Here is a 21,520-nt window from a genome sequence, read left to right as displayed (position 1 = left end):
ACTGGACTTTCAAGCATCAGGTCCTGAGTTCAATTCCCAGCATCATATGTGCCGGAGTGATGCTGAGTTTCTCTCCCTCTCAATCTTAAAATATTTTACACAGAGGCCTTAATCCAGAAAAGACAGAGCTGACTAGGGAATGCTCTATGGCAAGAAACAATTTTGTTCTTTGCTGACCAGCCTAGGTATTTTTTCCCTGTCACCGAAGCCTTATGCACATGTAGTTACACTGCTCCAGGCCAACTTTTAGAGGGGCCGCAGCACTGGAGTTCCCCTTGGTTCCTTAGCACCTCCCTTGTGGTGTCAGGGCTTGAACCTGGGCAGCATTTGGCAAGCCAATTGTCTACCCAGTAACCTATGCCACCTTTACATTTTTTTCCTCTCCAAAACCAGGGGTATCACTGGGACTTGGTGCTGGCACTCAAACTCCCATTCCTGGCAGCCATTTTTTCCCCATTTCTAATTTTTATTGGATAGGACAGAAATTGAGGGGGGAGGGAGAGGTAGAGGATGAAAGAAAAGACACCTGCAGACCTACTTTAGCACTTGTGAAGTGTCCCCCCTGCAGGTGTGGTGCAGAGACTAGAACCTGAGTTCTTGCTCAGGGTTACATGTGTGTTTCACCCTGCATGCCACCACCTGACCCCTACATGTTTTTTTTAAACTTAATTAGAAAGAACAGAAATTGTGAGGGAGGGAGAGGGAAGGAGAGAGACATCTGCAGCTCTGCTTCACTTGTGAAACTTTCCCCTTGCAGGTGGGGACCATGGGCTTGAACTCAGGTCCTTTTCCATGGTAATATGTGCACTTAACCAGGTGCACCACCACCCGGCCCCCTCCCCCTACACACACCTTTTAATTTATCAAATGAGACCAGAGCACTAGTCCTCTATAGGCAGCATCAAGAATTGAACCTGCAGCTTCACACCTTCAAGACAAGCACTCTAACCCACTGAGCCACAAATAAAATCCAAACAGCTGGCAGCAGGTCTGCAGTGGTTTATTGAGCCCGTTCACCCCCTCAAGGCCTTCCTGGGCCTTCTAGGTGAGGCCTGGACCAGGCCCACACAGACTCCCACCCCCAGGAGAACGGCGACAGCCAGCAGAAGAAGCAGAGCCCAGAGGAGAGACTTGGGGGTGGAGCTCCTGGTGGCACCTGCCAGAGAAAAGACCCCCCCAAAGTCTGTAGGGACCTGGGAAGGGCCCCATCCCTTGCTTTCCTCCCCCAAGTCATCACCCTGTGGGGCTGGGCTGCCCGTCTTTCTGTAGATAAGGGGGGCCAAGTTTCGCATCTATCTGGCTTAGTTCCCCATCCACCCTGGGATTACGCCATCGCCTGCCCTCACTGTGGCCCGAGCTTCCCTATTTGCTCAACCCTCCTGCAAGGTGAGGGGGTGGTAGTTAAGGGTTCGCTACCTGTGGGTCCCGGTGTCTGCTCCTGCCCCCAAGAGTCCTTGAAGCCCACAGGCCCTGGAGAGCTCACGATGTTCTGGGGTCCGGCTGTGTCATTGAAGCCACCTGAGGAGCGGCGCCGTCCTGCCCCCCAGGGGGAGAGAGTGGCACTTCGGGTGGGTGTCCCCCCCAGCACCCACAGGCCTGCAGATGTCCTGAAGAGGACAGAGATCCTCCCCACCTCTGCCACCCCCAGCGCAGACTCACTTTCAGACCTCGAGCAGGAGATGGAACAAGTCTCATTTCCTGAGGGGGTGCAGGCAGAGGCGCTGCAGAAGAAGTAGACCTGGAAGGGACACAGTCAGGGGGAGGCGTGAGCTGCTCTTGGGATGGGGGTGGGGGTGTGGGGCGGGGTCGAGGGGTGCTGGGACAGGTCCACGAGGCTGCCATGGTGAAGTCTGGGCATGGAACCAAGGTTGCACGGCCATGCTCGGGGGGAAGAGGTGGCCATACTTGGTTACTTTGCATTTTGGAAGCTGCCTTTCTCCTCCAGAAGACGCTGCTGGTTTCCTGCGCTGCTGACAGACATAACTCAGAAGGACAGATGCCTGCTGCCTCTGCCTTGGGGGCCCACTGATGGGGACAGAGGGGAGGAAACAGCTCCCAGAGGCAGCTGCTCCACATATGGGCCAGCAGGATCAGGGGACCTAAACACAGCAGACAGACACTCCTTCCTCAGAGGCTCTGGCTCAGAGATGCCTAACATCTGCCTACAGCTGGTGCAGTGAGGAATTTGCAGACGTAACTAAGGCAGTGGAAACAAAAGCAAAGAAATGAGTTTGTATCGAATCAGAAAGCTTTAGGGACAGCTGGGATGTGATTCAGCTGAGAGAGCTCAGGATTTGACATGCAGAGGCTCCTGGTTTGGAGTGCTATGGCTTCTCCCTCATGGGCAACTACCTTATGAAGAAAATCTTGAGGCACCTGCAGGGGTTGGATGGTAGCCCATCCTATTAAGTGCACACACACTGACAGGCCCAAGGACCTGGGTTCAAGCCTTGACTCCACCCCCAGGTTGTCACCTGTAGGGGGGAAGCTACATGAGTGAAGCAGGCCTGCTGCCGGTGTCTCCCTGTCTCTCCCATTCCTCCCTCTCAGTTTCTGTCAACAAAAAAGATTATGGCTGCGAGAGTGATAGGTTTGTCATGCAGGCACCAAGCCCCAGCAATAACCCTGGGTAGCAGTAATGAAAAGCATCTGCCTGACTGGGGAGATAGCGTAATGGCTATGCAAAAAGGCTTTCATGCCTGAAGCTCCAAGGTCCCGAAGTTCAATCCCCAGCACCACCGTCAGCTAGAGCTGAGCAGTGCTCTGGTCAGTTTCTCTTCCCTATCATTCTCTGTATCTCTCTCAAGAATAAAAAGATGTTCCCAGCAAAGAAAACCATCAGCAAAATGCAAAGGTATCCTTTCAAATGATACCTGAAGACAGTCACACACATCCCATCTGGCCAAGGGCAAGTGGTCCCAATATCTAAAGAACTTGTCATTCAAAAAGACCCGTGCATGTCAACGGGAGGCACTTGCCATTTAGAACCAAAGTGACAGTGGTGTGGGGCCAACAGTGGCATCTGTGCAAGATGCATACAACACACACACGCTAAGCATTCTGCTTGGTTCGCTGCTTGTGAACGAATGTTCGGGAGCCTGGGCCACTTTTCCAGTCTCAGACGGGGCTGCCCTAAACACTGAGGCCAGGGTTCCATTTTTACATCAAAAGGCTCCATGCTGTTCCCCCTGGTCTCAAGGTCAGGATCTGGGGCCCCAATCTCATTATTGGGTAGAGACAAATTGAAAAGGGAGGGGGAGAGAGGAAGGGAAGGAGAAAGACACCTGCAGCCCTGCTTCACCACTTGTGAAGCTTTTCTTCTGCAGGTGGGCTTGAACCTGGGTACTTGCACACTAATTTGGGCGCTTAATCAGGTGCACCACAGCCTGGCGCCATGTCCCCAACCTCTATAGGACACTTGGTGCAATCAGCTGCCTCCCAGGACCCTTGTCAGCATGGGCTCACGAGGTGCTGGAGGGGTGACTCCCCGCTTAGCGGGAACACAGGTGTTTCTTACCGACCCCTGAAGGGCCCTTTGGGAGCTGGAGTCGAGCAGGGCAAAGGTGGCCACAGTGAAACGCTGGTGGTGAGAGGGGAAGGCCACCTCTGCCCCGTCCACTGCCACCATCCGGGTCCTGTAGTTGTCACCGCCAAACGGACACCTGGAAGGGACAGGAAGTCAGGGGGATCCCTACTGCCCGGGGGTGCATGGCAGGGGGACAGGTACCCCACTTACCCGTCCACCAGCAGGGGCCACTGTGGCTGCTGGAAGGGGTTGGCGCTGGGTGTGGCCCAGCACTGGTGCAGCACCAGGGCCAAGCCAGGGTCCGTCCTCTGCAGAAGCCGCACCTCCACCGGCAGAGGCTGGCGGAGCAGCTTGGTCACGGGGTAGTCTTGCTCCTCGTAGTAGGTGCTGAAGGTCTCATCTGTGGGGGTGGGGAAGCCTGAGCCAGGGTTCTCAAGTAGGGGGACAGGAGGGGAAGCAGGGGGACAGCTTACCCCTGGCGATGCGCAGTTCAAGTCGCAGGGGGCCGGACTGGGTCACCGGGCCTGGCAATGTGGGTGAGGAGACAGACGCCTGGATGGGCAGGAAGTGGTTGGTGCTAAAGACGCATCGGACCTGGAGCCTGAAGGCCAAGTACAGGGAGAGAGGGAGAAGGGGGCGGGGCGAGAGGGAGAAGGGGGGCCATGAAGAGAGAAGAAAAGACCCAGAATCAGCATGTCCCACGATCAGATTTGGTACAATAGGGCTGATGGGCACCAACCCCAGTGAACACACAGCACCCTGGCCCACCCCCCCACCCAATGCATCTCCCTATCCCGGTGTGGAGTTCTAACAGGATGGGGACCCAGGGAAGGACTTTGTCTCTCATCTACCCATTGTGGGACCACCAGCTAGTAGATTAGCCTTAATGATGGCAATGACCCCTCCTTTCTTTGGGAGAGGAAGAAGGACTGAGGATAGAGTCCAGTGAGGCTGGGGGGGGGTCAGTAGCCCAGTGTCTCTGTCCTTGACTGCCACTGGGGCCAGAGTCCCTCACTAGCTAAGCACTGAGGGACCCACACCCAGCACCCCCACCAAGGTATGCCGATGTGGCAGAGATCATCATGCCCCCACTATCCTTTTATAGCTGCTACGTAAGACCTTTGCCTCCACTTGCATCAGAGCCCTGGGTTCAAGCAGGGACCCAGGGAAAAGTCCTACAGATTGGCACCGGGGTCCTGCCACCAGCTCTAATGGTTGTATAGTTCTACCCCATTCCAGCACCTCCCTCTCAAAGCCCTCTGGGTTTTAGTCCTGATGGGCCAGAGTTGCTACCCCCAAGAATCCTGGCAGCTGGGTTGAATTCTAGCGATGTCCCATTACTATGGCAACACAGACACACCCTTCCACACCAAGTCAGTCAGGTAACCTCCATCCTGAAGCAGCACCCTCACGCACAATGCTGCCAAGAGCTTTTCCACATTTCCAGAAGCACCCAGCACATTCTAGAATGTTCCACCAAGAACTTTGCCCGGGTGTCCCAGCTGCTAGAGTCTACTTCATAATCCAGCACTCAGGCCTGCCTCTGCCCAGTGCTTCGGAGATAGCCGCATAATCCTGGGGGTGTCCCAAGCTACAGCCCTGGCCCCCAGGGCCACCTTGACCAGTGTCTACCAGCAGCTGCTCCCCTGCCTGGAAGATGGGGGTCCTTCCTGCTCTTCTACTTCCGCCTCACCCCAAGGATCTAGAGCATGACAAGGACTGCCTCCCCCTGCCCTGAGCTAGTTAGGGTTCAAGTATCTCTTCAAAACCCTGATAGCAACTCTTGTGACAGGTGGGCAAGTGGCCCACCTGCATGTTAGCTGTCCAGCTCAGGCAAAAATTAGAACAGACATGGGCCCCTTGCAATATACATAAAATACCTTCTAGCTTCTTCCAACATGACCCCAAAGCTCATCTGTTACATTCTTACCTTTAGGTTCCTGATTATAACTATGTTTTATTTTCTATCTTAATACTTTTCAGCCACCAAGTTGCAGATGCTGTAATTCCATCCAGCCATCCCTGGGCAGACGACCTCAGAGTTTCCCAGTACCTGACCTCCCCAGAACCCTGAACCACTGGGGAAAGAGAAAACAGGCTTGGGGTATGGATCAACCTGTCAATGTCTATGTTCAGTGAAGAAATTAGAATGCCAGACCTTCCACCTTCTGCACCCCATAAAGATCCAGCAGCCAAGTGGTGATGCACATGATTTGAGTGCACATGTTAAAAGCACAAGGACCTAGGTTCAAAACCCAGGTCTCCACCTGCAGGGAGTAAGTTTTGCCAAGTGATGAAGCAGGGCTATAGGTGTCTCTCTCCCTATCACTTCCTTTCCTCTCAGTCCAATAAATAAAAATACTAAAAAAGTTTTTAGAGAAGATCTTTGGTTCATACTCCCAGAGGGAAACTTCCAACGGAGGAGATGGGATATAGAACTCTGGAGGTGGTGGGAATTGTATGGTATCGTAGCCCTTACCCCACAATCTTATTAAGCCAAGGAAAAAAGACGCCAAACACAGGTTTTCTCTTAAGAGACTCCTTGGGGACACCTGGGTAGGGGTGCAGCCTGAGCCAGCACATCCTGGTAGCTCCATTTAAGGAGGGGGTGTTCCTCCAAGGACCTCTACTCCCCACCCCCAGCACTGCAGCTCAACTGTCTTCTGTGGCTTCATAACCTGAGATCCGGGGCAGTGATCGTCAGGAGGGGAGTCTCTGGGCTGCCCTATTTGAGCTTGGTTCCGGGTGGGCTAGAGGCTGGGCCTCCTCCCCATCAGGCCAGGTCAGGGATGCTCACGTGGGGAATGACTGCCCTGCGCTCATCTCAGGTCAGAGCTGTGACCCAAGTCCCCATCACAACTGAGCCGCAGCCCCTCACCGGAAGGACCCATCTCGAGTGACGGCACCCCAAGGTCCCTTCTGGATGTCCATGGCTGACACCAGTTGGTTCTCATAGATGAGTTGGTCACCCACCGCCTGTGGAAGGAGATAGGGGTGAGGTCCTCCCAGGAGTACTGGGCATTCAGGGCACTGGGGGTACTGGGCACCCACATACAGCCCTTTCTTACCTGCAGGGTGGTGCCACATTGGGTGAGGGGGAAGTGGAAGAGCAGGAAGGACCCCGTCTTCTGGGTGGGGGAGCAGCTGCTGGAGGTGCTGGCTAGGCGGATGTTGCCCAGGGTGACCCTGTGGGCCAGGGCTGTCACTTGGGACACCACCAGGATGACATGGCCATTTCTGAAGCACTGGGCAGTCACTGGACAGAGATAGGCCAGAGCGCTGGGTCAGGGCCCTGGAGTTCACTGTCCACCCACACAGTAGTCAAGGGGTTGGATGATCCCCTTAGCAGCCCTGCAGCTGGGACACAGACATTCCCTTCTTCCACTGGACCAAGCAGTTTTCATGCATGGAGCAAATCTTTTCAACTTTTAAGATTTACTTATTTTACCAGAGCACTGCTCAGCTCTGGCTTCTGGTAGTCCTGGGGATTAAACCTGGGACCTTTGCCACAAAGTGTTTTTTGCAGAACCATTATGCTATCTTCCCCTGCCCTCAACTACTGTTTTTTCATTCATTAATATTTTATTTACTAATGAGAGACATAGGAGAGCAATAGCCAGACAGCACTCTGGTACAGATGCTGCTGGGGGTTGAACTCTGGACTTCATCCTGGAGCCCAATGCTTTTTCCACCAGACCACTTTCCTAGACTGCCCTCAACTATAATATATATGTATTTACACCAGAGCACTGCTTAGCTCTGGCTTATGGTAGTGCAGGGGATTGAATTTGAGACTTTGGAGCCTCAGGCATTGAGAGTCTCTTTGTATAACAATTATGCCATCTACCTCCACCCTCAACTATTTATTTTTGCCTCCAGGGTTATTGCTGGGGCTCAGACGCCTGCACTATGAATCCGCTGCTTCTGGAGGCTAGTTTTTCCTTTTGTTGCCCTTGTTCCTTATCATTATTATTGTTATTGCTGTGGTTGTTGGTTAGGACAGAGATCTAGAGAGAAGTAAAGACAGGGAGAGAGCAAGATAGACACCTGCAGACTTGCTACAACCCTTGTGAAGTGATCCCCTTGCAGGTGGGGAGCCAGGGCTCAAACCTGGATCCTTGTGCTAATACTATGTGCCTTCAACCCAGTTCACTACCGCCCCACCCCCAACTGTATTTTTAAAGATAGCATATGAGATACCAGAGCAGCTCTCCGGCATGTGCAGTGCTGGGGATCCATCTGGGAGCCTCGGGCACGAAAGCCCAGAACTCTACCAGCTAAGCTATTTTCTGACTGCTCAGCTATATATCTATTTTTAACCAGACCACTGCTGGGGATTGAACCCGAGACCTTTGGTGCCTCTGCCATGACCATCTTTTTGCATAACCATTATGCTGTCTCCCCAGCTCAACTATTCTCTTAAAGTGATATCACTGTCAGCCACGTTGGAATGTTCTAGAAGTAAAGGCAGTAGGCATCTATGTAAAGGACGGGCTATTAAGTCCTTGGGGCAAACTATATTCAGGGCCAGCTGCTGGGACATGTAGGCAAAGTTCTCTGGCAGAACATTCCAGAATGTTCTGGGTGCTTCTAGAAACAGGTATAAAGCAGCATTTTCAGCGTTGGGGGTAGGGACACCGCTTCAGGATTGGAACCGCCTGATGGCTTGGGGTGGAGGGGTGTACCTGTGTTGCCGTAGTAACAGGGCACAGCGCTGGTGTTGTCATAGCAGCAGCCCACCTGTTGACAGGCTTGCTGGGAGCTTCCCACCAAGCAGGGGATGTGGCCGGAGTCCACCTGGCACTGCTCCTCAGTCAGCTGGGAGCCTGGAGACAGGGACAGAGTCGTGAGTGAGGGGGAGTTACGTGGGGGGTGACCTCTGGGGGCCCAGCCAAGACGTGGGGCAGCCTCCACACCTATGTGAGCCGGCATGTCCACTTTCCAGGGTTCCCCCCATAGGGTTGGGGTTGGAGGAGGGCTGGGGTGGGTGGGCTCAGGTCCTAGGGACGTCGAGGCAGAGCTGGAGTTGGGCTCTGGGTCCCAGGTGCTGGGCCAGGTGAAGCCGAGGCTGGGCTGGGAGGTCCAGGCAGGAGAGGTGGATGGGGGGGCGGTGGTTGTTATTGGGGTGAGGTGGTCCGGCGTCCTAAGCTTGGGGCAGATCAGAGTGACGTCTCTTGCTCTCTCCACACGTCTGCTGGGCAGCAAAGCTTCTATGGACACGGTCAGGTGGAAGCTGTCCTTCTGAGGGTGGAGGGAGAGGAGGCACGGCCAGGTGAGGCCTAGGCTTGCTTTTGGCAGCTTGACCAGAGGCCCCGCCCCCACGCCCAGAGGCCCCGCCCCCACCTTCTTCACCACGTGGCAGCCTTTGTATTCGGTAGAGAAGACTGCAGGTCCCTTGCGCTTGTAGGTGACCCAATGGAAGCAGCTGGAACAATTGTTCACCTCAAATCGGTTCCCAAATTCATCTAGGAGAGGGAAAGGAGAGGTGAAGAAGGCCAGTACTTTTGGGAATTTGTGTGCGGGTGGGGAAAGACTTCCTCCAATTCAAGACAGGAGAACGCTTGGGTTGTTTAAGTCATGACACATTTTTGCCAAGAAAAAGGGGCTGGGCGGTGGCGCACCTGGTGAAGTGCGTATATAACATGGACTCCAGTCCCAACTCCCCACCTGCAGGAGGGAAGCTTCACGAGCCTTGAAGTAGGTCTGCAGGTGTCTCACCTCCTCTATCCTCCCCTCCCGTTTCAATTTGAATCTGCCCTATCAAAGAGAAGGAAAATGGCTGCCAGGAGTGGTGGGTTTGTTATGCAATCACGGAGCCCCAGATAGTCATGGTAGAAATAAAATCAAATCAAGTAAAACTTAGAAAAGTAAGTCATGACTTTTTTGACAACCCACTGGTTCCAGCTTGAGCTCAGCTTCTGTGTGGCCTTGAGCCAAACCCCTGCCCCTCTGGTCCAGAGAAGGGAGTAGGGTGGTGGTGTGGGTGGGTGGTGGTGTGGGTGGGTGGTGGTGGCTGAGTAGGTCTTAGCGGCTTTGAGACCAGGTTTCCTGTGATTGAGTGGGGGACTGGTGGAGAAGAAATGACTAGGCCTCAGGAATGGGGGTGAGACTTTATACCAGCTCTTTGAAGCTTAGCCATCCAAGTCCTAGGTAGCAGATTGAGTGGCAGGCAGAATGGGGCTTTGAACCCGGGCCTTGCAGGAAGAATTGAGCCTGCTTGCTGCTTAATTGGTTAGTGCAGCCACTTGGGAACACCTGCCAGTATCCCCATCCCACTCTGCACCCTGTATGAGCCCTCACACAAGCCAGGCCCTCTTGGGGTGTAGGCCTGCCTCACACACACACACACCTGTTTGGGCAGGGGGTCACTGCTCTCATCTTGTGGGGGCAGAGGTACACAGAGGACAGACCAGTGAGGAGAATACAGAGCTTACAAGCTGCAGATTTGAATCCCCATACCAAACCCACTTCCATTTTCTCCATCCCAGGCCACACTTCCCAGGGCTCAGCTAGGCATGGCAAGGAATGCAGAGTCCAGGGCCTGTGACTCACTCAGTCAGACAATTCCATGCACACTACCCACAGGGACCTAAGTTCCCTGGTCAGGTGAGGGGGAAACAGGTTAGCAGCTGGCCTTCCTGCCTTCCCCCTAGGGGGGGGGTCCCCTCCTGGAGCTGATGGGAAGAGCTTTACTTGTTTCTGTTGTTGGGAGAGTGTTACCACCATAGTCTGGGGAAGATGCAGGGTCCTGGAGTCCATGGGGAGGTGGAGGCCCCCAGGGTTCATGCAAATGGGGAGGAGAGATGGGGAGGGTGTCCTGGGATTCAAGATTTACGGGGGATGGGGGGTGTGGGATTTATGGGAGTCGTGAGATTTCTAGAGGGAGGTAAGGAGCCCCTGGATTCATGAGGAGGTGGAGAGGCTGGAAGTTGGGGACCCCAAGATATTTGGGGGGCGGGGGCCCAGGCTGTAGTCTGCACTCACCCATCACCTTGAAGCGGACAGTCCGGCCTGGCGGGTGGAACACCACCAACTGCATGCTCTTTTCCCCACAGTCATAGTTGTACCGTAAGCCAGGGCGCCCCGGAAGACTCAGGGGAGGCTGCTGACACAGCCCCAGGGCAAGCACCAGCAGCAGAAACGGGGGACAAAGACCCCAGGCCACGGTCAAGGTTGCCACCATCAGGTCCACTCAGATGATCCCTGCCCTTCACTGCCCTGCTTAAGGCCCGCCTTATATGGGGGAGCTGGTAGATGGGACTATCTCAGGGCAAAGGGGCACACCTGCAGGAGCCCCTACCTGGCCACCAGGTGAAAGTCCTGCCCCACCCTGGGCATGAAGCTTTCTGGAAGCTTCCCCATCATCCTGGCTTCCTGCCTCACAGCTGCGTGGGTGCTGGCTCAGCTGGGTGATTCCAGGGAGGAAGGCTGCAGGTGGGTGGTGGGGCTGGGCCCAGGATTATGGGGCAGTGATCTCCACCCCACTGCTGTCAATTGAAGCCTCCTGCAGCTTCAAGGCTGTTGTGAGGGGCAGCCTGACACCCCATTCCTCTCAGCCAGGGTAGATCAAGTCCCCACAGGCCCCCTCCTTGTCCTATGAGCTTGTGGGGGGTGATAGGTGGCTGGCAGGCAAGTGGCTCCTCACAGGGGTCTGCTGGGGGTGGGGTGGGCACTGAGCATGGCCTTGGCATTAACTCTCTCCCAGTGGGTCTGCTGTCACCCTCCTCAAATGGAAACCATGGAAGACCTGGGCACAGGTAGATTTAGTTCAAACACAATTCTTTCACTTAATTGAATTGAATTGAATTATTTATTGGATAGAGGCATAGAGAAATTGAGATGGAAGGGGGTATAGAGAGGAAGAGAAACAGAGACACCTGCAGTAGGGCTTCACCACTTGCAAAGCTTTCCCCCTGCAGGTGGGATCAAGGGCTTGAATCCCAGCCCTTGGGTACTGTAAACATGTGCGCTCGCTCAGTCAGGTGTGCTCGGCCCGGCTCCAGACATAGCTCTTTTGCTCTTCCTGATAAATTGTCGAGGGCTCACAGCCATGGAAGAGGTCCTAAGGGGCTGTCCCCCTTCCAGAGCTGGAGTGTTAGGGGCTTATGGGGATAAAGGGGGGGCTTGGGAAAGGGGGTGTGAGCAGGTGAGGATGAAGGGGTTCAGTCATGAGGCTCTTCCAGGTGTGGGGGTTAGGAGGTTTCATCTGACTTTGTGCCAAGCATGAGTCTCCTGGAGGACAGCTGCTTTTGTCTGCTCTCTGTCTGCAGTTTCCCCCTGCCCCCCCCCACACACACACAGTGTCAGAAACATTGCTTTTCTAGTGGCTCTAGTTCCACAGAATGTGAGAAAGTATGAAGTGAAGGTCACAGAGAGGGTGGCTATGGCGAGGCAGAGCTAGCCAGGAAGGCCCACAGCAAGGCCCAGCTAGCACAGGGGGCTAAGTTAACAGCTGAGATGGAGTCTGGTTGAGTGAACTGGTTACCATGTGAAAGGACTAGGGTTCAAGTCCACAGTCCTTACCTGCGGGGGGGGGGGAAGCTTTGAGAGTGGTGAAGCTATGCTGCAGGTGTCTCTCTCTTTCCCTCTATCTCCCCCTTCTCTCTTACTTTCTCCATCTCTTTGCAAAATAAATAAAATGTTATTTTTTAAAAAATGGAGTCTTGAAGCAAAAGGACCGGCGTAAGGATCCGGGTTTGAGCCCCCGGCTCCCCACCTGCAGGGGAGTCGCTTCACAGACGGTGAAGCAGGTCTGCAGGTGTCTGTCTTTCTCTCCCCCTCTCTGTCTCCCCTACTCTCTCCATTTCTCTCTGTCCTATCCAACAACAATAACAATGACAATAATAACCACAACAAGGATAAAACAACAAGGGCAACAAAAGGAAACAAAAAAGCCTCTAGGAGCAGTAGATTTGTTGTGCAGGCACTGAGCCCCAGCAATAACCCTGGAAGCAAAAAAAAAAAAAAGATGAGTCTGTCTTTTTCAGCTATAGTGGCTGTGAAACACTACATGTGTGTCTTGGATGGGCCCAGGGACCCTAGTTCAAGCCCCTGTCCCCACCTGCAGGGGGAGCTTCACAAGCTCTCTCTCTCTCTCTCTCTCTCTCTCTCTCTTTAATTATTTTATTTTAGTGGTCCGGGAAGTGGCACAGTGGATAAAGCATCGGACTCTCAAGCATGAGCTCCTGAGTTCAATCCCCAGCATATGTGCAGCCTTGCTTCATCATTCTTGAAGCTTTCTCTCTGCAATGGGCACTAGGGGTTTGAACCTGGGTGCACTTAACAGGTGTGCCACCACTTGGCCCCTCCGCCTTGTCTCTCAATTTCTCTCTGTCCTAGCAAATAAAGTTAAAAAAGAGAAATGTTCATCTGTCCCTCACCCAGAGTCCACAAGTGTGAACTGTGTGTCCGAGCGCTCTTCTCTTCTGGCGTATTGTGTGGGTTTGCACAAGCACTTTCTTCCAGAGCATTTCAGAAGTGGTGGCTAGCTTGAAGAGGTTCACCTTTGCCCCTGAACATTTCGGTGTGGATTTCCTAAAACAGGAGAAACCACAGTGAAGTGATCAGAATCAGGAAGTCAGCTTTGGTAACACATTGTGCAAACGGCACTCAACTCACCCAGTCTCGAGAGTGCCTGCAAAGGAGGAACCGTCTTCACATTCTTTCCCTAGACCAGGATCCGATCCAAGAGCAAGGCCCTGTTCCAGAAACTTCTCCAATTTGGGACAGTCTTATTTATTTATTTATTTATTTATTTATTTATTTACTGAATAGAGACAAAAAGCGAGAAGGAAGGGGAAGATAGAGAAGGGAAAAGAGAGACAACTGCGGCACTGCTTCACTCTTGCAAAGCTTTCCCCTTGCAGGTGGAGATTGGGGGCTTGAACTCAAGTCCTTCCTCATTGTAACATGTGCATTCAACCAGGTGCATCACCACTCAGCCCCACCTCTTGGTTTTTTAAAAAGATTTATTTATTATTTTTAGAATTAACCATTTTTTAAATCTTTATTTCTTGGATAGAGACAGCCAGAAATCAAGAGGGAAGGGGGTGATAGAGAGAAAGACACCTGCAACACTGCTTCACGACTTGTAAAGCTTTCCCTCTGTAGGTGGGGGCTGGGGGCTCAAACCTGGGTCGTTGCTCATTGTAACATGTGCACTCAACCAGATGTGCTACCACCCAGCCCCTTTAAAAAGATTTATTAGGGAGTCGGGAGGTAGCGCAGCGGGTTAAGCACACATGGCACAAAGTGCAAGGACCGACGTAAGGATCCCGATTTGAGCCCCCGGCTGGCTCCCACCTGCAGGGGAGTCGCTTCACAAGCAGTGAAGCAGGTCTGCAGGTGTCTATCTTTCTCTCCTCCTCTCTATCTCCCCCATCTCTCTCCATTTCTCTCTGTCCTATCCACCAACGATTACATCAATAACAACAACAATAACCACAACAATAAAACAACAAGGGCAACAAAAGGGAATAAATAAATAAAATATTAAAAAATAATAAATAAAAAGATTTATTAAGGGACCAAATATGCATGTTACCAATGTGCATGGATCCAGGATCAAGCCCCCAGTCTCTACCCACAGGAGTGGTGAAGCAGGTTTGCAGGTGTCTCTTTCTCTGTCCCTCTTTATCTCCCCCTCTCCTCTCCTATCTAATAGAAAATAAAAAGGCCACTAGGAGCAATGGATTCATTGTGTAGGCACCAGCCTCAGTGACAATCCTGGTGGTAATAAAAATAAGAGATGCTGGAGGAGTAACTGGGCTGAAGGGGAGAGTGTTCTACAGAAAACTGAGAAAATTTATATATGTACCAACAGCTGTATTTACTGTAAACCATTAATTCCCAATGAAATACGTATAGTAATAATTATTATTAATATAAGAGAGAGAGAGAGGAGAGAGCTAGAGCACCAAGGTGGCACATGTGATGCTCTGGACTGAACTCGGAACCTTATGCTTGAGAATCCAAATCTCCGGCCCCTGTACCACCTCCAAGGTCACTCTCGGTCTTTCACACCCTGGTCATTTAATTTGGACTAGTCTACTATTCCTCTGCCATTCTGTCCAGACCATGCATCTGTGGCCACGTGCCTGTCTGCCAGTACTGCTATCACGGAATACCATGAGGTGGGGCGATGGTACAGTGGTAGAACATGGAACTGGCATGCAGGAGGCTAGAGGTTCAAGCCCTAGAACTGGCAATAGCCAGAATTTTTGGTCAACGCAGAACAAAGAAACCCACAGCCACCCACACACCGGGGAACTCAAACAGCAGGGGACTTATCCTCTCAGCTCGGGAAGCTGGGTGGCCAAAGCCAAGGTGTCAGCATGTCTGGTTTCTTCTGCAGTTTCCTGGCTTCAGGCATCACTGATCTCAGGGCACCATCTTCACACACACAGTCACCTCCTGATCCACTGGGGGTGGGGGCATCAATGTATGAAGGGGGCAAGGGATATGCTCAGCTCTGCTCAGCTCTGGCATAATGTGGTACCAGGGACTAAATCTGTGTCTCCTTTTTTTTTTTTTTTTTTTTTTTAACACATGAGTTTCTTTAAAAACAAACCCAGTGCACCTAGCTGAAGGCCTAAAGTCTAAGTGGAGGGCAAGGCCTGGTTCTCTGCCCCTCTCCCCTGCTAACAGAAGCGGAGGCGCTGGTGGTGTAGGTGAGGGGAGGCCTCTCCAGCTGTGCATGCAGGCCCAGGGGTTTAGCTTGAGATAAGAAATACATATTTGGTCTTCCTGCTTGTCCCAGCACAGAGCTCCCTGGACCCTGGCCATTTTTTTGATAAGAGGGTGATAAAGACATCTCTTGATATGCAGTGACTTTTGAAAAGCACCCCAAGGTCTAAAGCTTGGGGTTGGTGCTGTGAGGAGAGGTTCTAGAAGGTTCTGTACCTGACCATGTCTCTCCAGAGCTCCTGGGTAGAGAGAGAGCCTGAAGCTGAGTCCAGCTGCCTTGGGTCAATGGGTTCATCAAACCTGTCTATGTAACGAAGCCTTCGTTAAAAACCTGAACGGGGAGCCGGGCGGCAGCACTGCGGGTTAAGCGCACATGGTGCACAGCAAGGGCCGGCGTAAGGATCTCAGTTCGAGTCCCCTGCTCCCCACCTGCTCCCCACTTGAGTCCCTTCACAGGCGGTGAAGCAGGTCTGCAGGTGTCTGTCTAAAACAAAATGAAACAAAATAAAACAAACCTGAAAGGGGTCTGTGAGAAAGCTCCTTGGGTAGAGCGTGTGTCTTGTCCGGGTTCCAGACCCGGAACCATGTGGGAGTGTGTCTCGCGCCAGGGAAGTCTCTGGTGCTGTGCTGTCTCTCCCTGGCTTTGTCTCTCTTTCTATCTCTCTAAATAAAATTAAACCATTTAAAATTTCATTTATTATTATTACTATTGAGTATTTTTACCATTAATAACACCACTACTACTATTATTACTATTATTTCCTCTTTCCTTTTTCTTTTTTAAATTTTTAATTTTTATTTATCTATTTAAAAAAGGAGACATTAACAAAACCATAGGATAAGAGGGGTACAACTTCACACAATTCTCACCACCAGATCTCTGTATCCCATCCCCTCCCCTGATAGCTTTCCTGTTCTTTATCCCACTGGGAGTATGGATCCAAGGTCATTGTGGGTTGCAGAAGGTAGAAGGTCTGGCTTCTGGAATTGCTTCCCCGCTGAACATGGGCGTTGACTGGTCGGTCCATACTCCCAGTCTGCCTCTCTCTTTCCCTAGTAGGGTGGGTCTCTGGGGAAGTGGAGCTCCAGGACACATTGGTGAGGTCGTCTGTCCAGGGAAGTCTGGTCGGCATCATGCTGGCATCTGGAACCTAGTGCTGTAAAGAGAGTTAACATACAAAGCCAAACAAATTGTTGAGAAATCATGGACCAAAAGGCTGGAATAGTGCAGATGAAGTGTTGGGGGGTTACTCACTGCAGACTATTGTGTACTTTTGCTTTCAGATATATATTTGCCCTAGTTTATGGATACATGTGAACATATGTTCTATCTCACAGGACCGGTCTATAACTAGGTTTTGGGATTTTGTTAGGAAGTGAACCACCTGGAATGGAATTAGAGAATCCTATGAAAGGAAAGTCATGAAGCTGAAGGGTTGTCATTCCACACCTGAAGTCTCTGGACACAGTCTGAAGTGAAGCATACTGAGGTGTCACTTGTTGTGTTGATTAGGTTGGGATCTGCGGATGCAACATTATTTGGTATGAATTAAGAGAAGCATGCATCTTTTTCTTTTCCCTTCTTCTGTCCTTTCCTCCCTCCCTTCCTCCCTTCCTCCCTTCCTCCCTTCTTTCCTTTCTTGCCACAAGGTTATCTCTGGGGCTCAGTGCTGATACTAGGAATCTACTGGTCTCTATGGCCATTTTTACCCTTTTTTTTTCTTTCTCTCTATTTTTTTTGCCTCCAGGGTTATTGCTGGGGCTCTGTGCTGGCACTTCTAACCCACTGTGGTTATTTATTTACTTATTGATATGACAGAGAGAACTTGAAAAGGAAGGGAAAGAGAGAGAGGGAAAAAGACAGACACCTGCAAGGGGTCGGGTGGTAGCTCAGTGGATGGAAAGCACAAGGCATTAAGCACAAGGACCGGCATCAGGATCCCAGTTCAAGCCTCTGGCTCCCCACCTGCAGGGGTGGTCGCTTCACAAGTGGTGAAGCAGGTCTGCAGGTGTCTGTCTTTCTCCCTCTCTGTCTTCTCTCTCGATTTCTCTCTGTCCTATCCAAAAACAACCATGGCAACAATAACTATAATGACAACAAGGGCAACAAAAAATGGGGGAAAATGGCCTCTAGGAGCAGTAGATTTGTAATGCAGGCACCAAGCCCAAGGAATGACCCTGGAGGCAAAAAAAGAAATATATATATATATATGTATATATATATATATACATATATATAAGATAGACACTTGCAGACCTGTTCCACCACTTGTGAGGCGATCCCCTTGCAGGTGGGGAACCGGGGGCTCGAACGGAGATCCTTTCCCTTTGTACTATGTGTGTTTTACCTGGTATACTACCATCTAGGCCCTTTTCCTTTCTATTTTTTAATTTGATAGAGGGAAATTTTAATTTGACAGAGGGAAATTGAGAGGGAGATAGTGAGGGAGAGAGACAGACACCTGCAGCTCTGCTTCACTTCTCATGAAGTGTCCCCCCTGCAAGTGGGGAGCGGGGGTTCAAGGTATTGTACTTGGTAAGATGTGCTCTTAACCTGGTGTGCCACTGCCCAGCCCCCTTATTATCATTATTTTCCACAACCAGCCTTATTGCTGGGACTCAGTGCCTGTACAACCAATCTACCACGCCAGGTGGCCATTTTTCCCTTACTTTTTATGGAGTAGGTCGGTGAGATATTGAGATGGGAGGGGTAATAGAGGAAGAGAGACACATGCAGCACTGCTTCATTACTAATGAAGTTTCCCCCCTGCAGGTGGGAGCTAGGGGTTCAAATCCTGGCCTCCGTGCATTGTAATGTGTGTGCTCAACTGGGTGTGCCACTACACAGCTACTAACAATTTTAATGAATTAATTTTATCAGAGCGCTGCTGAGCTCTGGCTTATGGTGGTGCTGGGGATTGAACCTGGGACCTCAGAACCTCAGGCATGATACATTTAGCATCACTATTGTTATCTCCTTGGCCAACTCAATCTAAATAAAAGAGTGGATGCAGGAGTTGTGAAATTACTTGCATGAAACCCTGGTCTCTCTCTCCCTCTCCCTCTCCCTCTCCCTCTCCCTCTCCCTCTCCCTCTCCCTCTCCCTCTCCCTCTCCCTCTCCCTCTCCCTCTCCCTCTCCCTCTCCCTCTCCCTCTCCCTCTCCCTCTCCCTCTCCCTCTCCCTCTCCTTCTCCCTCTCCCTCTCCCTCTTCTTCTCCCTCTCCCTCTCCCTCTTCCTCTCTCTCTCTCTCTCTCTCTCTCCCCTCTCGCAACTAAAGAATGGAGCTCAGAGAGCTTTGGGGCTTGTGAATACATGGCATCTTGAGGTGCTGAGTCCCTCTCCACATACTTTGCCCAGTACTCCTCTTCCACCTCTGTGCAAAGTAAAATATTTTTATCTTTTTAAAAATTTTATTTATGTATTATTGGATAGACAGAAATTGAGAGGGCAGGGGGAGATAAAGAGGGACACCTGCAGCCTTGCTTCACCACCTGTGAAGCTTGCCCTCTGCAGATGGGGGACCAGGGGCTTCAACTTGGGTCCTTGTGCACTGTAGCGTGTGTGCTTAACCAGGTGCGCCACCACTCGGCTTCCAAAGTAAAAGATTTCTGAGTGCTGTCAACTCTCCAGCAAATGAACCAAATATGGAAAGATGGGATTCGAACTTCAGACACAGGTCACACTGCAGTGTGCCTTGAGTTGACATATGGCGGGTGGGAGCAGGGATGGACCGTGACCTCCTCTCCAGAGTGGCAGAACAGCTGGAATAGTCCAGCATCCAGCTAACTGCTAGACTGTGGAACCTCCACTCTGCCCCACCCCTCACCCACCGCCATCCCGCAATCCTGGGACCCTCAGAAGCATCTGGGACCCTCAGAAGCATGGAATCCAACAGTAAGAAGGCCACCTCACAATGGGCTGCACAGACCCAGGAGTCACCCCAGAAGTGGCCCTGTTGACTACAGAGATGCTTCTGGAAGCCTGGGAAGCACATTTAAAGGCAGGATGAGCCTGCTCCCGCAGCATCATGTGGGAACAATGCAGATGGCCCCAGAGCTTCCAGTCAGCTGGGAAGAGCTGGCCCTGGGGCTGGACAAGCTGGCTCTGACTCCAGCTCTCTGCTCCCTGGCTGAGCTGCTTTACCGCTCTGTTTTCTCCTCCGTGAGGGGGGATGCTAACATGTACAAGGGCTGGTACCTGGCATGCAGGAGGTGTCCCCAAAGTGTTAGCACCTCTTTTTTTCCATTTTATTAGTGATTTACAAAATTACAAAATAACAGGGGTACAATTCCACACTGTTCCCACCACCAGAGTTCTGTGTCCCCATTCCCTCCTCTGGAAACTGCAGTGATTCTCCCAAGGTCACAGATATGGGTTGGCTATTATTTCTATAACTGTCTATATTTATATCGATTTGCCCATCTTTTCTATGGTCCTGTCTTGTCTTCCTTTCTAAGTCACACCTATACCTATTACTACTTCTGAATGTCTTTCCTTTTTCCCCTCTTCTCTCTCAGGGTCCTGATGGAATTGAAATTCAGAGCCCTTAGGTCATCTTTCCCTAACATTTCTCCCCCTCTGAGAATATGGACCAAAAGTCTTTAATGGGATGCAGAAAGTGGGAGTTCTGGTTTCTGTAATTGTGTCTCTGCTGGACATTGGCATTGGCAAGTTGATCCATACCCCTAGCACTTCTTGCTATTTGCAGGGAGGCAAGTGGTGGCTTCTCAAACTGACCCCATCTATGCAAGCAGAAGGGCTGCAGGGGCTGGTAGATGAACCGTTCAGTCTGTAGATGCCCAGCATGCTGTCTGGGGAGTCTGGAAATTTCTCTTGGGTGACAGGAACCCAGCAGGGAAGCACTCAGCTCACATCTGTGTCCTTTATGGTGGCAAGTGGGGAGGACACACTGGCTGGGGCTCTTGCTGGCTGTGATATGAAGTCCCAAGACAGGAAGAAGGATGGAACTGGGCCAGATCACCCTGTCCTCACTCCTTGGAGTCTTGTAACAGCTTCTTGGGCCTGAGAACCAACATCTGGGCTCCCCATAGCTCTCCCCAATCTCTCTCTCTCTCCCCCCTTTCTCTCAACACAGAGACAGAGAGGCAGACACAGAAGGTGAAAAACAGCAATGGATCAGGTGGTGGCACACCTGATTGGGGGCACACCTGGTTGGGGGCATACGTTACCAAGTGTAAAGACCCCGGTTCAGACTCCTGGACCCCACTTGCAGAGGGGAAGCTTTGCAAGCAGTGAAGTAACGCCACCAAAATTTTATTTGTTTCCGTTTAGGTAGAGACAGAGGCAGAGAGAAAGGGGGCAGGAGGAGAGGGAGAAAGAGAGAAAGAGACCACACACAGCACAGGAGCTTCCTTCAAGGTGCTGGAGGCTGGACCTGAACCTGGGTCGGACACATGGCAAAGCACAGCACCATCCGAATGAGCTATGCTGCTAGTCCCCACCAAAAAAAAAACTTCATGATTTAATTAAACATTAATCTACTGGGGGGAGATGGGCAGAACACCTCTCTTAGCACATGAGTTCCTACATTTGCAAGACTTGAGCTCTACCCACTGAGCCACCTCCCTGCTACAGGACTGCTTCCTTTTTGGGCTGAGCTGAGCCTGCGCCTTAAGGTTGCCTGGAAGCTCCTGTGTCACTGCTTCTGGCTCCTGGCCTCCCCCCCACCCCCAGCTCCCAGGGGTCCCATCCACTCAGAAGCCTGGTATTCAGCCAGGACAGGGGGAGGGGGGGTCCTCCTTCCTGCCCAGCAGCCTGGGGTGGGGGTGGGGCCCTGAGGTTTTGGGGAGGGGGTGCATTCCCAACCTGAGGTGCAGCCCAGGGCCTCTGCAGGCACAAAAATCTGCCTGGGGATGAGTTCAGCTCAACAGCAGAGGTTTTGCTGTCAGTTTTGGTCTCTTTTCCTGAACTGACCTCATGGGAAGTTGGGGAGGTGAGTCATCACAGAATCTGCAGGAACCCGGGACCATGAGAGGGTCACAGGAGAGACACAGTCAGCCTCAGGGAGGGTCCTGCCCCAGCTGGAGGAGGAGGGAGGGCTTGGGTCAGAAGGACCCTTCTCAGGGCTGGCATGGCAGGGCGTACACGGTGTGCACTGAGCAGGGGCTGGGGCAGGGGGGTGAGGGGGCCTGGGATGCAGGGTGAGGGCTGCCTCTTTCTTAACCCAATGAGCTATATGTGCACCTAACCCTGCCTGTTGGGGCTGGGACTGTGTAGAGTACCACATTATTTTATTTTAATTTAATTTTTAAAATTTATTCTCCTTTTTGTTGCCCTTTTTTATTGTT

The 21,520-nt window shown here is 51.8% G+C and overlaps 1 protein-coding gene across 1 annotated transcript; it reads right to left on the bottom strand.

The window, feature by feature from the left end:
• Positions 1–992: 992 nt before the first annotated feature.
• ZP1 (zona pellucida glycoprotein 1) lies at positions 993–10,674 on the bottom strand. The gene is made up of 12 exons (XM_007519649.2): positions 10,511–10,674; positions 8,870–8,991; positions 8,443–8,767; positions 8,212–8,352; positions 6,595–6,782; positions 6,405–6,502; positions 4,000–4,127; positions 3,737–3,926; positions 3,518–3,662; positions 1,660–1,738; positions 1,417–1,536; positions 993–1,156 (listed from the first exon to the last, which is right to left on the bottom strand). Exons 1-12 carry the CDS (start codon positions 10,563–10,565, stop codon positions 1,014–1,016), a joined length of 1,734 nt encoding a protein of 577 aa, XP_007519711.2. The 5' UTR covers positions 10,566–10,674; the 3' UTR covers positions 993–1,013.
• Between the last annotated feature and the right edge of the window lie 10,846 nt (positions 10,675–21,520).

Source organism: Erinaceus europaeus, chromosome 17 (genome assembly GCF_950295315.1).
Source record: "Erinaceus europaeus chromosome 17, mEriEur2.1, whole genome shotgun sequence".
Lineage (NCBI taxonomy): Eukaryota > Metazoa > Chordata > Mammalia > Eulipotyphla > Erinaceidae > Erinaceus > Erinaceus europaeus.
The sequence above is the reverse complement of the archived record's forward strand: the minus strand, read 5'-3'. Positions and strand labels throughout refer to the sequence as shown.

Coding starts and splice junctions, on each gene's coding strand:
- ZP1 (XM_007519649.2), bottom strand. CDS start 10,565: ATGCAGTTGGTGGTGTTCCACCCGCCAGGCCGGACTGTCCGCTTCAAG. Junction 8,992..10,510: donor TGTCCGCTTCAAGGTGATGG/GTGAGTGCAGAC, acceptor TCCCTCTCCTAG/ATGAATTTGGGAACCGATTT. Junction 6,503..6,594: donor AATGTGGCACCACCCTGCAG/GTAAGAAAGGGC, acceptor CTCCTTCCACAG/GCGGTGGGTGACCAACTCAT.